Consider the following 19026-nt stretch of genomic DNA (forward strand, 5'->3'; position numbering starts at 1 on the left):
CTGCACCTTGTAAGAAACTCCTTCAACTTTCCACATTATATGCTGGGGAAACAAACCTCCTCAACCCTTCAGGACGAGCTTTTTCCCATTCACGAGCCCGAGACTGGGCCACACAAGACGCAGCTCTGAAGGGTCACAGCGAAGCTGCGCGCCGCTCGCCTTGCCTTTAAAGAAGCCGCATGTGGTGAGGATGCCTTGTAGTCCAACTTCCGGCCACATAGTGAGAGGATGTTTTCCTCCTGGCCACGCCCCGGACACGCCCACCACGCCCCGCCCTCAGAGCGCGCGCTCCGACGGACCGTCGAGAGCGCGCGTGGGAGGGCGGGGCCACGAGGGAGGCCGCCGCGCAGATCGCCGTCACCCGGCGGCGCGCAGGAAGGCGTAGACTCGCCCAGAGTTTGCCGACCCCGCGGCGGCGCGCGCGCGCGCTCCCGGTGCCCTGCCCCGTGACGTGCCTGGACGAGGCCGCGCAAGGGCGCTGTAGCTGCCAGTACCGCTGTCATGGCGTCGGAGGCACTGGCGGAGGAGAACCCGCAGCGGTCTCTTTAGAGCGAGGGGCGGGCGGCTGGGTATGGAGAGCGGCCCCGAGAGCCTGCAGCCGCTAGAACACGGGGTGGCCACCGCGCCAGCGCCAGGGACAGGTTCTCCGCAGGAAGGGCGACAGGAGACCAGGCTCGCTGCTGGGGATGGTCCTGAAGTATGGGCGGCAGAGAGCGGCGGCGGGAATGGGCAGGGGGCGGCGGCCGCCGGGAGGAGCCTCCAGGACTCGGTTCCTCCCGCCAGCTCTCCTCAGGTTCCTGAACCGTGCAGCTCCTTCACGGGCTTGGACTTGCAGAAGAGCGATTTGGAGCGTCCTGCTGCCCAGAAGGTGCCTCTGAGAGGACAGCACAAGGTGACCGCCTCCCCGGAGACAGCCGAGGCTGGAGCGGGCCATGGGTTGGGTCCGGCCGGAGACTCGGGCGCCCGCTCGGATCCCGCCGGCACCTGCCGGCCAGAGTTGGCCGCGGGCTCCTCGGAGCCCAGCAGCGCCGGCGGCCTCAGCAGCAGTTGCAGCGACCCGAGTCCTCCTGGGGAATCGCCGAGCCTGGACTCCCTGGAGTCGTTCTCTAACCTGCATTCTTTCCCCAGTAGCTCTGAGTTCAATAGTGAAGAAGGAGCTGAGGGCAGGGTCCCCGAGGAGGAGGAGGGCGGCACGGCGGTGTTGCCCGGGGTTGTGCCTCTGTGCAGGGGGGAGGAGGAGGAGGAAGAGGGGGAGGCAGCTCAGGTGCTGGCGGCATCCAAGGAACGCTTCCCGGGACAATCTGTCTATCACATCAAGTGGATTCAGTGGAAAGAAGAGAACACACCCATCATTACCCAGAATGAGAATGGACCCTGCCCATTACTGGCCATCCTCAATGTTTTGCTTCTGGCCTGGAAGGTACCTTCTGCAGCTTTTTATTTCCTACAGCTTTTGGGGAGGGGGAAAAAACGGGGTGGGGGAGCTGCTGTATATTAACTGATGACTTCCTCCTCTCTTTCCTCATTAGTCCCCTTTTCTTTTTACATGAAATTCATTCTGAGACTACCATGTTGAAAGCATTAGACGTATGTCAGAAAGAATTGCTGGCAACCCCAGGTCTCTCTTGTACTGTTTAAATAAGAGTTTAACTTTCAGTTGTGGCTGGTATACTTACAATAAACTAGGACTTAGAGCATCCTAACTCTTATCATCATTTTTAAACTATATTTTTGTATGGTATTCCTTCTTACTGACTATCACATACGCAAAAGAGTGAATAATAGAAGGAAATGATTTTCAGAAGTTATCATCAATATGATAATCAGGGATCGAGTTCTGATTGTTATGTTTAGTCTATTTTCCAACTAATGCTAGCTCTATTTGGGTGTGGACACTTAACGAAATGGTGATAGGGAAGATGTGGCCCCTTAGACAAATTCCATTTAAGGAAAAGCTTTGGTCTGAGACCCAATTACCATAACTTCTTGGTTTTCAAAGGTTGTTATAATTTTATGCATGATTTTTGCTTGCCTCATTTCTTTGGCTCTTTTTAGTTTGGCATTACCAGTAACCATGCATCAGAATGTTAGGGGACCTAAAATTGTATCAACTAAAATAAGAAAGATATATTCAAGGTAAATGAGCATAAAAGGGAAGTGCCCATCAAAAGTAAGTATATTGAGGACTCAGACTCAAAGTGAGTTAGTTATCTATAAATGGAGTGTCTTTTTTAAGCTTGCATTTTATGGTGCTGAGAAGATGTATCCTATAACACATATTTTATTTTCAAATTGATAATTATATCTATAGATAAAACGTCCCCTAGAAAAAAATAACCTGGATTATTCTGACCAGTTAGGAAGAAAATCAAGTAAAGGGAATTGTATTTATTACGTGCCTTAGTATTCCTGTTACTAGGAAAGGTTGATGCAAAAGAAATAAGATTAGAAAAAACTTACCAGCATCTGGTACATACTGCCACTCAAATATTTTGAATGAAGACTGTGCTTGCTCTTAAAGAGCTGTTGAGTTATTTGGGGTTGCAGCATTGACTTATACTTGAAATTATTAAAGAACCATGCAAGACAATACACTATAAATACTAGATTATAGGTAACAGATTGAAATGCATTAGATATCCCAAAAGGGGACATTTTCCTTTGGCCTGGCATAGTCCCAGAGAGCTTTGTGGAATTTTTGGGTCTTGAACCAAGCTTTTAAAGAGAAGTAGAATTTAGAATAACAAGGAAATGGAATTCCTGGGAGAGAGAAGGGTATAAACAAAAGAGAGAGAAAAATAGAATGAATAGTGTGTTTTGGATGACAGGAGTGGGAGAATAATAGAAAATAAAATTGAAAAGGTGAAGAGCCACGTGATGAAGGAGGCCACTGAATGTCAGACTAGGGAATTAGACTTGATCCTCTGGGCCAATGTTCCCAGTCTTTTTGTAGGAAGGTTATAACAGTTTCCTTTAGGCTTTTCATTCTTCTTAGTCTCTGTATAGTATGTACTGCAGAAGTTCAGAGGAAGGAGCAAATACTGTGGGCTAGAATGTTTGCGGATAGATGAGCATTGAACTGACTCTGAAAGACATTGCTTCAAGTGAATGATCAAACGTTTGGGTTCCCACTATGTGAGGTACTAGAAATACAAAGATGAGTAAGATGCAAGTCTGTCCTCATGTAGTTCACAATTAGTGGGGAGACAGACAATAATTACGGTGCAATGTGAGAAGTTCTAAATGTGTTATGGAATTGCAAAGAAAAAGGTAATTGGGGATGGGATGTGTCAGAGAAAGCTTCAAAGAATTGGCAACCTATGAAGTGGGTCTGAAGGATGAGAGAAGACCTTCCCGGCAGAGGGAATAGTTCATTCAAAGATGCTGAAGCAAAAAAAAAAAAAAAAAAGGTTTGTTCTGTTTGAGGACTCCAACCTCTGTTGGAGTACGGGGGAGGAGGGAAAGGAAATGGCAATAGGAAATAAAATTGATAGGTGAGGTTAGACTGAATGAGCAGGCATGCTAATGAATTTGGAGATTATTTTAAAATTTGTGATTCTTAGCTTTATTTCTGCCTCCATGCTCTTGCTGAACACAAAAGTTACTCATCAGTAGTCATCAGTGATTGATAGGGAGACTGATTAAGAAAATGGGGTCAGATAGTGTTCTTAAAGTGAGCCAGGGGTTCTAGAGGTCAAAACTGTTTCATAATACTAAGATGTTATTTGCGTTTTTCCCTCTCATTCTCTCACAAATGTCAGTGGAATTTTCCAGGCTGCATGATGTGTGATGACATCATGCTTTGACAGTTAATGGAATGTATGCTTGTGTATTCTTATGTGTAAAATTTTTCTCAATTTTCATTTTTAGTACAGTAAGTATTGGTACATGTAACCCACATAAGCTAAAGCTCTTTGGGGTCCTCAATAATTTTTCAGGACTGTAAGGGTCCTGAGACCAAAAAGTTTGAGAAATGCTATCGTAGAGAAAAATAATAAATAGGCTATGAAGGTAGTTGTCCAATTTCAGACGGGTCCCATCACTGGGGTTATTTAGACTTTATATATCGCTGATTATAGTGAGCTATTATAAATTACTGGACAGAGGAATGCCATGGTGAAAGTGGTATTTTTGTTTGAGATGAGACTAGAGGTAAGATTGTAGTGAATGTAGTAAGAATTGATGAGACTAGCTGTTTTGGATGGGGAGTTCTTTTCTCTTTGATGTCACAGCCTAAATGATGCACTGATCACTACCTGGCTATAGGAAATGAAGGAGCTGACACCACTGTTTCTAATCTGGGCAATGGAGATTGGATCATTCAAAAGGTAGAGATGTTTCAGATGGGAACTTTAGAAAGTTGATGTCAAAGTTTGGTTGTGTCAGGCTGGAAATGTCTGGTAGTGGGACATGAAAATATAAATGTTTATTATGTCTCTAGAAGCATGGACTGGGTCTCAGGAAAGAGGTCAAAATTATGGAGAAAAACTGAATTGGGGAAATACTACACAGATGTAAGCTATGAGAATAAATGAATTCTCTATAGAGTGGTGAGCAATAGTTGTTAACTTTTTCCATCCCAGTATATATAGGGAACTACAAATTGCCAGGGAAAACATCGTCCCTGTCCTCACTCAATTTCCCCACTCCCTCTTCTACCCCAATCTCTAGCAGACATAGAGAAAACAGAGGAATAAAGATTCAACTTGGTGGGGAGAGAGAATGCTAGACATTAAGGGAAAGAGTATCAACGAAACCAGCATAGGCACAATTTGAGACAAGAATAAGAACTAGAAATAGGAGAATGTCATGATAGTCTGCGAGAGAGACTGTAATAAAAAAAAGTGGTTAGAAAAAACAAGTGGTTAGTTATTGTCAAAAGCAACAGCGTCGAGGAGCTGATGGTGGAGGAAAGATTTTGTCAAAAAGGACAGTCGTGAGGACAAGGGCACTGAAAAATCAGGAAGATATGGACTCCTCAGACTAGGTGGTAAACTTCTCTTCAGAGGAAAGAAACAACAATCTCATTTTCTGAAGTAATGGAAGGAATGGAACAAGGCAGAGACATACAGAGACAAGTTTAGAGAGGCAGACGGAAATTGAGGCCTCATTTTCCATTTTGACAGTGTTAACAGTTGACCCCATCAGTAACAACTATTAACATCAAACTTGTCAGTAATTAAGAGGTAAAGAGGTAAAGCATCGAGGGGTTGGTTTTGTGAGAAAAGTACATTGTATTTTTTTTTTAATTCTAATCTCACTGGACATTATGCATAGTAGGAATTTGAGGTATAGGTAGAAAGGTAATAAATAGCAATTGATAAGTTAGGGTATTCTTTAAAAACTTGATATGTTAATTTTGCTTTCCTCCCACCCCAGTAATTCTCTTATACCTGGAAATAGAGACAGGAAGAATGGCTAGTTAGGGTTATCAGGGATTGGGCTTTTCAAGGGTTGATTCATGGCAAGTCAATGGAATTAGAGTTGAAAGTGAAACAGTTGATCATCTCTTTTTGGGGGGATGAAGTAATGAGAAAACCAATAAACTGAACATATTGGGAGGATTTGAATGATTCAAAGGAAGTAAATGCCATGGTTCTACATGAGCGATAACAGTTAAAATTATCAAATGTAAGTACTGAGTTGAAATGTTGCAGTTTTAAATAAAAGTGTTGTTTTTGGACTGGAGAGTAGGTAGGTGATCATTCATAATTTGTAAAATAGTTGAGCTTTGATAATTCCAACAAATCAAGAAAAAAGGAAAAGCTACTCATTAAATTTAATGCAAGCTCAAATGTCTAAATCTGTTTAACTAACATCAGGTAAACTTATGTCTTGGAATACATTTCCAATTTGGTTCTTTACTTTAGACTATATTTGGTGATTATTTTAGTTTTTCTTTAATCTCTCATTTTTATCTGTCAAAAACAATGCCATTTACAGGCATATTTGAGGGCTGTGACTCATTTAATTAGATGTGTTTATAAAAATCAACAAGTCAGAAGATACAAAATATAAAATTTGGTTTCTGGTGATACTGGCCTTATTTTATAAATGTTGAAGCTAAGTGATTTAGAAGTTCATTACGCTATTATTTTTCTATTTTTGTGTATGATTTAAATTTTGTACTATGAAACATTTAGAAAACTTTCTGCCTTAATATTTTTATGTTTATGAAGGTATTAATTTAATAATAGAGGGAGTATCTGCTTTGTCATACTTTTGTTTTCTTATAGAAAGAACGTTATAGGTTCTGGGCCCCACACACTAAAAAAAAAACCTTATATATCTTATACTGTACATTGTGATAGAGGACATATCATATTTTATAGCTAATCATTATGTATCTAATCATTATATAGCATTCTAGTAGAAAAATGAGTGCACTGTTCTGATTTAAGATGCTGGAGACACATCTCCTCTCCTCCCCAGCCCTTTTGGGTAGGAAATTCTTTTCTCCTTTTTTTTTGCTTAATAGGAGGTGAGACCATCTCCTACTCCAAGTCCAGGGAGAAACACCAGGGTTCTGAAGCAAGATTTTTTTACATTAAACTGGTTTCTCCAGACAGTAAACCTAGAAACTGTACCATAAGGATAAATACATTTGAATTTGTAAAAAAAACAAAAAACTTAAGGTTAAAAAAAGGCAAAAAACATACCTCCCACCCCCAAAAATAAAATCCCACCAGAAACTAATAAATCAAAATACACACTACAAACTGAGGGAACTATTTGCCAGATTATGTATCTAAGGGCTAATTTCTTAATTTATAAAGAGCCCTTCCAAATTAGAAAAAGATGAGCAATCCAATAGCAAAATGAGCAAAAGGCCATTAACAGAAAATTCAAAGACGGTTAAATAGACATCCTCTATCACCTGCATAGTGGGACACCATGAGGGTGAGCCTCTTGCCAGCATTGAGTGTTTGCTCTAGTTCTCCCTCCCTCCTTGAGGACTTTTTTTTTGTCATACTCTTCAGATACCTCTTCTTGCTTCTGACTAGGGTTTTGTTTTGTTTTTTTAACTTCCTGACTTGTAGGAACATTGCAATCACACAAATTTTCTCATATTCCCCTTTTACTAAAGTAGACAGAAAGCTCTTTTGAGGTTTTCCAAGAGTGTTTATTACTTGTAAAAATGGAAAAACAGATGGTGAACTTCCATTTTCGCCTCTGCACACCCTGTTTTTTAATATAGATCCTGTAAAAAGAGATTAGAAACTTCACACCGTGATGGAGTTTTGTTTACACAATAGGTGCAAGTAACACTTCAGAGACTTTCATGTCTAGTGTCTCCTAAGAATTAAGATTAGTGTGGTATCTCTAGATTGGTGAGATAAAGTGGATGAGGACTGATGATAGTATCCATACTGACAGTGGGCTGATTGTCCCATTATCAGTGTGTTCATTTTCTCCTCTCCCCTTGCTATGGAGTAGCCCTTCAGTGGGAAAACCTTCCCATTCCCCATCCAACCTTGTCTATGTTGAGTCCCGGGTGAAGGACATTTGAGCACAGGTGGTACCAGCAATCATAGAGCTTTGAGTAATAATGGTAAGTACTCAATTATTTTTATGTCTAGGTACTATGCTAAGTATTTTACAGGCATTATATGCATTTTCTCTTTTAATTTCCTCAACCACATCATGAAATCCTCATGTAGATATTGTTCCTATTTTATATAGAGAGAAAATTGAAGTGCATAAAGTTTAAGTAATTTGCCCAAGGAAGATTATCACCCACTCCAGAACCTGAACTCTTACTTGGGATATTTGGTTGGGAAGTTAAAATTCAAGATACCAGTAAGCCTGTGGACAATTGGTCTAAAACAAAGCAGGGTGAAAGAACCAGTGATAAAGTCAGAGAAACAGAACTAGACTTCATGATTCCTTAGACGAAAACCTGGGGATCTGGTACCAGCTGCTCTTTATACAGACTCCTTCTGTTTTTAGCCCTCTATGCTTTATCCCATGTCTTCTGATTTCTCAGACACTTCCAATTTCAGAGCCTGTCTTGGGTTCTGTGGTGAATGAGCTTGCCTTTCCATCATAGTTTATTGAATACGATATTTTCAATAATTAGTAACTCTCTCTACTACCACTACTCTATCTAGTTCAGACCACCTTCATCTCTCACCTGGACTACTTCAGTAGCCTTCTAACTGGTCTCTTGTCTTACCCTATTACTGGCTATCTTTCAAGCAATTAATGTAAAAGTTTCGGCTTTTTTTGAGGGAGAGGGTGGAATTTTCAGCATGGTAAGTTTGCTGACCTTCTTATATATAAATCCAGTGTATTTGGAACTGAAGATGTCTTTTTTTTACTAGTAAATCTTTCACTGGTAAAATTCACTGTAACAACATTGTTCATTACTCTAAAACCCTTTGAATTGCATATAAAATAGGACATTCTTGAAAATCTAATATGTGTGAATATATCTGCAGTTTCTGATGGTTTTAAATAGTTTTAAGTAGGCCTTGGTATTACTCTGAGGATGAGGTCTAAATTATGATAAAAATTGATGGTGAAAGTGTTTCAAATTGGCCTTTCTAAGTTGAAGGTTGTCTCTTATAAAATTTTCCTGCTTTGAAATACTGCTGGCAAGTAGAAAGTCAGTTAGATTTACTAAAAATCTGAGTTTTAGTATTTTTAAGTACAGTAATTATTAATAAACAAATAGTACATATAAGAAATTAGAATATAAAGCATGATGTATAATAGTTTGTAATGCATAAGTTTATTTGCTGTAGCCAAAATTAAAGGCATGCTGAAAGAATCCTTAATTTTTTAGTTCTTATTTTGAAAAAATGACATTTCTTCCTTTTAATTCCTGTTAATAATGCTTCCAATATTTTCAAAAAAATAATTTCTTTACAATTTTAATTTAAAATATCATGAATGAAATATGATTTACAGCATATTCAAAATTAGTAAAATTTTTGCTAAGAAGAAATTACATTATTTAGTTGGTCCATTTTACCATAGTAATGCAAAAATAGACTGCAGCACAGGAATCAAATATTTCATGTACAAATCAATAATGGTTCTCTCCTGAGCTCCAACTCAACTTTCTGTTTGAATGTTAAACTAAACTTCACAGTTCTGAAGCAGATATCTTCTACAAACTTATCTTCCCTTACCCAAAATCTGATTTTTATTGATTGCATGGATCTTGATTTTTAGTCTCCTGAGCCTTAGAGTCAACTTCAATTATTCTTTCCCCATCATCCTCCACTTTTCATTGGTCGCAAAGTCCTGTCAATTAATCATTTAAAATATATTTCAGATGATGTTTTACATACGATTTCATTGTTTTGTAAAAGTCTATAAATACTGGTATAATGGAGAAGATAATTGACTTAGGAGTCAGGATCTCAATTCACACTACAGCTCTTCTACTTTGGACAAATTAACTTTTTAATGCCTTCGTTTATTCTTTGAACTTAATAATGCCTGCTTCATAGGATTGTGGTAGACTAAGGGTAACATGTAAATTGAATGGCAATTAGTAGAAGTTCAATACATTTAAATATTTTTCCTGACTTTCCTAAGAGCAGAGACTGTCAGTTAATATTTTTATCTCCTTAAGTATTTTTCCAACTTTAAAGAGGTGTTAGAATTCAGACTATGTATTTCTTGAGTACTTATTAATTGGTATTCTAATGAAACATTTAATAATGTTCTTTGGCTGGTTATTTTCATACTTACCATTACCTATATAAACTGCTTCTTATTTCTTAGTTATTTCTGGGTCCTCTGCATTTCTTTCTACCCTCAGAATATTAAAATCATAGGTATCAAAGTCTTGGCGTATATCTTTTTGGATGTTTTACATTCCTGTTTAAGATTTTAATAACACTTTAGACAGAAGGTCTTTTGTTGTTCTCCCTTTTGGTTGCTTGAGTCTATTCTAAAATACACTTCACTCTTTAAATGACTAAAAATCACAGATAATTGGGCTGAATTAATGAGGTTTTATCCTATAGCTGAGTATTTGGTGTTGGAGTAGCTATTTCCTTTGTTAATTTAACTATTCTTGCTGTGCTTATATTATTAATTTGCTCAGGAAATCTAGTTAATACAATAAAATATTTATAGGATAGGACATTATTTTCCTGGAGAATAAAAACTTCATTTTATTTGGACTCTATTAATTTGGAACTATGTGTTAATTTGGGAGGCTTTGCTCAGATTTCAGGAAGACTATTTAAACTACTTAAGAGAATACCTTCCAAGTACCCACCTATAAATTAAAGTACTCTCCTTTACTTATAAACGTTATAGGTTATTACTAAAAGAGGACCGCCTGAGAACCTAGGTCATACTCCATTTATTTTTTTTCTAATTATAAAATTGTAAATTTAGAGATTCAGACAGAATGCCACAATTGTTAATTCTTAGCTAATTGGATATTCTTAGCTAGCTGTCCCATAATCTATTGCTCTTTAATAAAATTTAAAGAGACAAAGGAGTGAAAGTCTTAGGATCATTAACAAAACCTTTAGCACTTGCTTTGAGGCTATGGTGGTAGAGGAAAGCAAAAAGAGAAGCAAGCTTTCAGGAAGATCATTTTGTGGTTAAAAAAAATTAAGATCTGTTGATGGCTCCAAAGTATTAGTGAGAGGCATTTTTCTTCACTATTATACTCTTTTGTCCCTAGTTTTAATGAACATCCAGAATATTATATTGGCTAAGATTCAGGAAATCAACATACCACTGAGTATGCTTGTGAATAAGTCAGTTAAAATATTTGCATATTTGTTGTTTCACTTCTAAAATCAGTATAGAGGTTGTCATTTCCTATTTCAAATATTTGAAGCAACACGTGGTAGGCAGTTATTATTTGGAAATTTCAAGGCTAAACCCTGAAATTATCTGTTTGTAGAAATCGAGAATTGTAGAATGTATTTCACAAATACATATACTGGTTAGTGCCTTGGTTTCTAATTTTTATAATTCTATAGTAGGATTACTACATTAACCAAAGCAGAGGGATAAGTAAGCTATTCATTTATGGAATATTTTGGTGAATATATTTCTGTAGTGAATCTGTCTGCGATAAAGAATGCATAGGTCTTATTTAAGAAACATTGCTAGATGTAAATGGGACTTTCAATTGGTCTGACAGTTCAGAATATAAACTTTCACAGTGGTTTAAATATCAGACCTTCAAAAGCAATACTGAAGCACCTGATAAAGTATTATATAATAACAGTTAAAATTATCTAAAGCAGGGATCAGCAAACTTTTCCTGTAAAGGACCAGATAGTAAACATTTCAGACTTTGTGGACCATATGGTCTCTGTTGCAAAGATTCAACTCTACTGTAATGCAAAAGCAGCCAGACAATACGAGGTTAGACAATTAAGTTTGCAAACTCATCCTAGAAAAAGTGCTACAGACCTCATTGCTGAATATAACTACAGTCACCTTCGAAGTACTCCCCTTGGGAAGCTAGGCACTGACGCCAGTGCCTAGTCCACCCTTCAAAGCAATTTTGGAACTTTTTTTCTGTAATGGCCATCAGAGCTGTTGTCGTATTACTCTTGATGTCCTGAATGTCATCAAAATGTCTTCCTTTCAATATTTCCTTTATCTTCGGGTAAAGAAAGTCATTGGGGGGCAGATCAGGTGAGTAGGGAGGGTGTTCCAATACAGTTATTTGTTTACTGGGTAAAAACTCCCTCACAGACAGTGCCGTGTGAGCTGGTGCAGTGTCATGATGCAAGAGCCATGAATTGTTGGTGAAAAGTTCAGGTCATCTAACTTTTTCACGCAGCCTTTTCAGCACTTACAAATAGTAAACTTGGTTAACTGTTTGTCCAGTTGGTACAAATTCATAATGAATCAGCCCTCTGATATCAAAAAAGCCTAGCCCATCATTGCAGCAAGTTCGCGAACTTAATTGTCAGACCTCATAAACAAATGAGGGTGTATTTCGATAAAACTTTATTTAGAAAAACAGCCAGGGGACTATAATTTGCCAATGAGGGTCAATTTAAAAATATACCATATATAGGAACACTCTGTACTTTCTGCCCAATTTTTTTCTGTAAACCTAAAACTACTAAAAAAAAATAGTCTATTGCATTTAAAAAAAAACATGTCACAGAAAATAAAAATATTTAGAATCAAGTAATGATCAAAACCTCCATGGAATCTCTTTGTTTTCACTGAGCAATAAATCCACTGGATAACTAAATCATTGTCAACTGTCATGTATGCTCTCAGACGGTCTCACACTGTTCTGTGTACAGGGATCTTTTTTAGAACCTATTCATTGACTAAAACAAATAAACAAAAAATTGTGACATACTATTACCATATTTGGTACCAAAAACACCCCAGAGCACCTTTTTCAGCACTTGGGGGAATTGTTGGAGAAATTGCTAATTTCAGTGATTTCCTTGGTTGAACAGAAAATAATTCCTGAAGAATTTTAAACTATGTTGCTATTCTATCATTGATATATTAATTACTTTGTTTGAGTTTCCATCCTACAGTATTGACTTTTCTTCTATGACTATACCACAGAGTATGCTTTTGAATAAGTCAGTTAAAATATTTATAATCATTAGCTATAATATCTGTAACTCATCTGACAATTCATTTGAAAAATTAATTTAGACTGTGTTAAAGCTGAATTAACGTTACAAACAAATATGACTATAACATATGTATCTACTTTAAAATGTTTATTGTCAAATATAATACAGAAAAGTACATAGAACACATATCTAGTTTAACAAGTTATTATAAAGCAAATATTAGTGGAACTATCATACAAGTCAAGAAACAGAGAGTTGCCAGCATTTCAGATGTATCTTATATACTCTTTTCCAACTCCTCTTATCCCTAGGGCTAACCATAATCCTGATTTTTATGGTATTCATTTTACTTTTCTTTATAGTTTTATCACCAAATGTGCAACTCTAAATAATACAGCTTAATTTTGTCTGTTTCAAAACCTTACAAGTAGAATCATACGGTATGAATTATTCAGTGTGTAACTGATACTTTAATACTGTATTCATTTTAGCCATTCAACAATAAAAAATGGCCAGTGCAGACTGAAGTAATAGGATATTGAGTTGTGGTCAAGCCTGTCTTCAGTAAAACTGTTCTTTAGGTGACCTGTCACAATATTTTTGGTGCCTCTTCCTGCCCTTTAACTGCATTTCTGTCACGCAGAACACTGTTGCAGGTGCCTAATGACAGTCATGGTGGGTGGTGAAAGGCAGAGCACGAGTCTCTGAAAACAGATTTCTTAATGTCTCTATGAGACCTTATATCATTTTGTAAAGTTGATGGTGATAGGATTGACGTTGTGTTTTATAACAATTTGTCATAAAGATTTTAATAATGTGAATGTTGATGTATACATATAGTAGATTCACATACACACTTGTGTTTCTAGAAGAAATTCTTTAATCACCTAAAACGTTTGATTTTATAGAAAATATACTTTGTTTTTCAGGTGAAACTTCCACCGATGATGGAAATCATAACTGCTGAACAGCTGATGGAATATTTAGGTTAGTGTTGAAAAGTGGATGATTTTTTATCTCTTTCAAAATAAAACAAAGTTTTCAAAGTTAATATAGTACCAAATCTCACCTTCCTGAGGTGCTATTATATAATCTACTTTAAATTATAATTTTTAATGTCTTAATTAAAATTTTGTTTCAGTATGCTATTGTTCTTGGATGTTAAAGCCTTCTTTCTGACCAGGATTAAAATTTTGTAATATAAGGAGACTGGATTACATGTAGAAAACAAGATACATAGTCATTCAAATAAATTGAAGAATGGGAAATGGCATAGAAACTCTGATATTGCCTATAGAAAGTGTTAAGAAATGCTGAGTAGACTTGAATGAAAGACCCAGGAGGTGATTTGGAACAGTGCTACCCAAAGTATGATTCATGGACTTATGCTGGTCTATAAAATGTTAGCTACCAGTCTGCAGTGAGATAGGGGCTTGTACTAGAATGTAAAACATTTACATTAATAAGCACATTGTTCTGTTCACCTGAAATTTTTTCATAGCAAAAATTTCTTGATGAAGGAAGCAGTGGTATTGAATTGCATTCTTATGCAAGCTTCTTATTTCAAAATAGACCAGTAATACACAGTTTGCAGACCAACTGCATTGAGTAGAACTTGTTTATGAGCAGGTAGTTGTGTATCACACTGAGGTCTTTTATAATTTAGCAAATAAAAATTTATATATTTATACTATTACCAAAGAGGACATCTTAATCTGTATTCTCACAGTATTTTTATTAATTTTTTTTGTTAGCTGATTAGTTTGTCTATGCCATTTTAGACAACTAGCTGTTTTTTTTTTTGTTTGTTTTTTTTGAGATGTAGGCTTGATGAAGTAAGAGATTGCAGCTTTTGGAAAACCCTTTTCTTTATGTAATTAATATCATTTAATCCCATTTACTGGCTAGGGAACCTCACAGACGTGGATAGATTACTTTGACTACCTAGATATCTAGAAATAGAATTTCTAATTATACCTCTTTTAGTCTAGCGTGGTGATTCTTAGACTTTGTGATTTCTAAGATATATTTCATGGGAAGGCTGAAATATGTGTCATGCTTTTAAGGAACAACCAGTATGACTGCCATGGAGGGTGCAAAGGGGAGGTAGCAAAAGATGATAGTAGGTAATGGGGTCAGATCATATACAGCCCTGTAGGCTATTACAGCAACTTTAACTTTTGCTGGGAATGAGCTGGGAAGGCATTAGAGGATTTTCAACAAAGAACTAACATCTGACTTTGAGTTTAACAAGAATTCTCTAGCTGTTATGATGAAAATAGAACTTAGGTGGGGTGAGGACAGAAGCAGGGAGATCAGGAAGCTATTAGACCTGGCAAAAGATGGTGGTAGCTTCAAACAGGGTAGTAGAAGTAGAGGTTGTAAAATGTGGTCAGGTTCTGGATATAGAGCTGGCAGAATTTGCTGGTTGGTTGAATATGGGGTGAGATTGAGAGTGGAGTCAAGGGTCATACATGGTTTTTGGCTTGAACAACTGGAAGGATGGAGTTCACTTCAACTGAAATAGGAAAAAATGGCAGGAACGTGTTTAGGGAGGAATATCACAATTTTGGTTTTGAGATGTTTATTGATATCCAAGTGGAGATTTCAGGAAGGCAATTGGATATAAAAATCTAGAGTTGAGAGCAAAGATCTAGATCAGCACTGTACAATGGCACTTCCTATGATGATAGAAATGTTCTATATCCGTGCTCTCCAGTTTGGTAGCCACTCGCCACATGTGGCTCTTGAGCTCTTAAAATACAACTAACATGACTGAGGAACTGAATATCAAATTTAATTTTAATTTAAATTTATATAGCTACATGCTGCTGCTGGCTAATATATTGGACAGTACAGATCTAGTCTGTAAATTTACATTTAGGACCAGAAAACATAAATAAAGTGGGTTAGACTAAAAGAGATCATGAAATTTTAATGGGGGATAAACAAAAATTGATGAAGAAATATCTAGATGTAGGGTAGTGAAAGAGGTTTGGAAGTCCTGGATGAGGGGACTCAGCTATTAGGGCAGGCAGCATGAAAGTAATGTAATCGTAATGGGACGTGGGTAGCAGTGAGCAAGAGTGATGCGAGAAAAAAGATTCTGAAGAATTTGCCTTGCCAAAAGTAAACTTCATTCAGGGCCAATCCTGCCAGGACAAATTGTTTAATTTTCTAAGTTATTTGAATTTTCTCCTCTTGAGATTACTCCAGTTCTCTGGAAGAACTAGAAATGTTTTTGAGTTAATAAGCAAACACTAGTAGAAAGATAAGAGAAACCATTAATTGATTTCCTAGCACCAAGCTGAGAAACCACAAGGGAATGGGAATTTTGATTGGTAAAGATTAGAGGAGGAGGGGATTTCAATTTGGAAATTTTTGTTAACTAGAGTAATAGAGCAGGGCCACACGTGGACAAGGCTTGTTGTAGGGCTTTGGTGTAAAGAAGAACAGAACAGGGATACCTAGAAAGTACTAAGAGGTCTAATAAAGTAAAGTGGGGAGGCAGTGTGGCAGAAATGGTAGGAAGATAACATAAAAAAGTGTCACACAAATTGGAATTTATACTATGACTTTACTCATCCAAAATAATTTATATGATGATGAGATTAACATAGTATTACAGTAAAGAAAATGGTTGTTGGGATGGTGGTGTTCTCTGACTTTAAAAGAGATAATGTATTTTATCTTTTGAATATAAACACTATATTTGTTGGTCAATGTTGAAGCATTTTAATATTGCCCAGTGTTGACCACGTTTCCTCTTTTCCAAATGCTTATGTGGGATAAGCTAACTGCTGCCAAACCCTGTCTTCCATTTTTTGGCCTAATGAAGCTCTCAGATTTTTGTTTCTTGATTTCTGCTTATTTGGTATATCCCATTAGTAGCAAAGTCTTATGGATTCTTTCTTTGAAATTCTTCTCCTCTTTGTATACTAATACTTCACAGCATGATTTATTGCAAACTCTATTATTTCCTTTCCCCTCCAAATAAGCCTACATACCAGTGTTATCTTTAGAAAGCATCAATTTCATCCTGCACTTGTCTAGTTAAAAACATAAAGATCCTTTATGATCTTTTATAAGCAGCCATATTATTTATGATTTATTATTATCTGATCGAGTTGACTCATCCAGCCATATTTCCCACCATTCTGCAACATAAATCTTACATATAAACCTTCTTATAAACTGTCTGTATGAAATGATGTTTCTTAATATGTACTTTTTCCATCACTCTTTCTCCCTTAAAGAATGCTGTTTCCTTCACTGACTTGCCAAGTTCTTCCCATTTTTCTGAATCCAGTTTAAATACTACCCTCTCCAAAATATATTTCTGAGTACTACAGACTTTATCAATATCTCTTTTCAAAATTATATGATACTTAAGGCATTTATTACATTTTCACTGTATTATACTTTATCATTATCTTATTCTCTGTTTCCTGTATGTTCTCTGCTCAAATGGATTATTGGTTTTTTAAGAGAACCATTCATCTCCTAATATTTGTTTTAACCCATTACTAAACACAGACTCTCATGAAATAGTTAATAGATTGAAATAGTATTGTTGACTAATTTCAGGTAATAAAGGTTAGATAAGCTAGAAAAAACAGCACTCGTAAGAGTAGATTTATTTAGATATCTAAAACTGAAAGATGCTACCTTAGAAACTCAAACTCAGAACTGACTCTGGGTAGTGAACACACTATGTGGTATATAGATGATGTGTCAGAATTGTACACCTGAAATCTATGTAACTTTACTAACAATTGTCACCCCAATAAACTTTAATTTAAAAAAAAGATTAAAAAACAAACAAACTCAGCCTTTTAAAAATATCGGATTCTTCTAATAAATGAAATATAGGATACAAATATAGCAATTATGTTCTTGATTATTTGAATAAATAATGTATAGAATTTATTCAAAATAAAGTATAGTAGTTTTCAGTTAAATGCTGTATTAAAACCCTTCTCTCTATATACACATACACGCACACACATAGCACACATACTATGTGCCATATAGGGAAGGACTCAGAAATACTTGTTAAATAGACTTGCTTATATAGCTCTGCAAATCAATTAATTTAGTACTTTTGAAGTAGTTCTTGTACCTATGTGAAATAAAATCTTTACTAGTTAGGTTTTGCTATCGTGAAGTTCTAATTAGAAGTACAAATAATAATATATTAATGTTCATAGGAATTTTTTTACCAGTTGGAAAGCTTAAGAGAATACTTGATGCAGTCTTAAGAAGTTAATTTGAATTAGAAAATAAGGTTTATATTATAAACAATTTAATCAACTTGTTAGTGATTTCGGAGGGTCAGTGAGAAGCTGGTTTCATATATAACTATATCAAAATAAATTCCAGATAATAAAATATTTAAACATTAGAAAAAACAAACAAAATTACATGAAGAAAGCATATGTGAATGTTTGTATACTTTTAAGAGGTGGAGATCTTTCTAAACATGACATTCAACCCAGAAGCTGTAATAGAGAAGTTTGACTATATTAAAATTAAATATTTTTGTATCACAGACAGTAGACAAAAAATCATCAACATAAAGTCAGAAGCCCATATGGGGAAAAAATATTTACCACCTATATAACAGTAAATGTTCTGATTCCTCTAATTCAAAAAGAGCTTTTATAGTTCAATAAGAATAATAGTTGTATAGGCAGGCAATTCAAAGAAAAGGAGTATATATAGTTAATACATAATTAAAAAGGCAAAATATAAATTAAAAGGTACAGCCGATATCAAAATGGAGCTACATATATTTAAAAGGTGCCACATATACTAAAAGTCATACATATATTAAAAAGGTGAAACCAAAATAAAATACATATATAAAAAGATACCAGTTTTTTTAAATGCAAAATAATTTTATTTACTTCTCAAAATGCAAACATTTAGAAGACTGATAACACCCATTCTTGGTAATGGAGTAATAGTTATATTGTTAATATCAGTGAAACTTGGTACAACCCTTTAGAGCTTTATTGTAGTTAGTGAAAGATGCTCAAATATATTGTAAAATGTAAGGAAAAGAAAGCTCAAAAGAATTAGAGTATGTACTTTGAAAAAAATGTGTGAGACTAGCAAACAGTTAATATCGATTTTCTCTGAATAGAGTTGGGGAGTTAATTTTATATGCCACCTATTGCTATAATTTATAATTAAAATCTATTACCTTTGTAATCAGAAAAAAGTACTATTTTAAAAAGGCAACTTCTTAATTTCTTTTTACAGGAGATTACATGCTTGATGCAAAGCCAAAAGAAATTTCAGAAATTCAACGTTTAAACTATGAACAGGTAATAGAAACAATTTTTGTTATATTAAAATATGTCATTTTTAACTTATGGACGTATTCATTGGTCTCTATCAGTGGCCAGTCTGTTTTATATGAACATATATGCTATATAGAATGAAACATAGATATCATTCTACGGGACTATGTAGA

General features: G+C 36.0%; 1 protein-coding gene across 1 annotated transcript in view; it reads left to right on the plus strand.

Annotated features, from left to right (window-relative positions):
• The first annotated feature begins 388 nt into the window (after positions 1-388).
• MINDY2 (MINDY lysine 48 deubiquitinase 2) overlaps positions 389-19026 on the plus strand; it is a 57807-nt gene continuing 39169 nt past the window's right edge. Inside the window, exons 1-3 of the mRNA XM_019732234.3 lie at positions 389-1420; positions 13475-13532; positions 18813-18877. Coding sequence (XP_019587793.2) covers positions 572-1420; positions 13475-13532; positions 18813-18877 — 972 coding nt within the window. The 5' untranslated portion in view covers positions 389-571. The remainder of the gene's footprint in view (positions 1421-13474; positions 13533-18812; positions 18878-19026) is intronic.

Source organism: Rhinolophus sinicus, chromosome 3, assembly GCF_057876585.1.
Source record: "Rhinolophus sinicus isolate RSI-liver-muscle chromosome 3, RSI-T2T, whole genome shotgun sequence".
Taxonomy (NCBI): domain Eukaryota; kingdom Metazoa; phylum Chordata; class Mammalia; order Chiroptera; family Rhinolophidae; genus Rhinolophus; species Rhinolophus sinicus.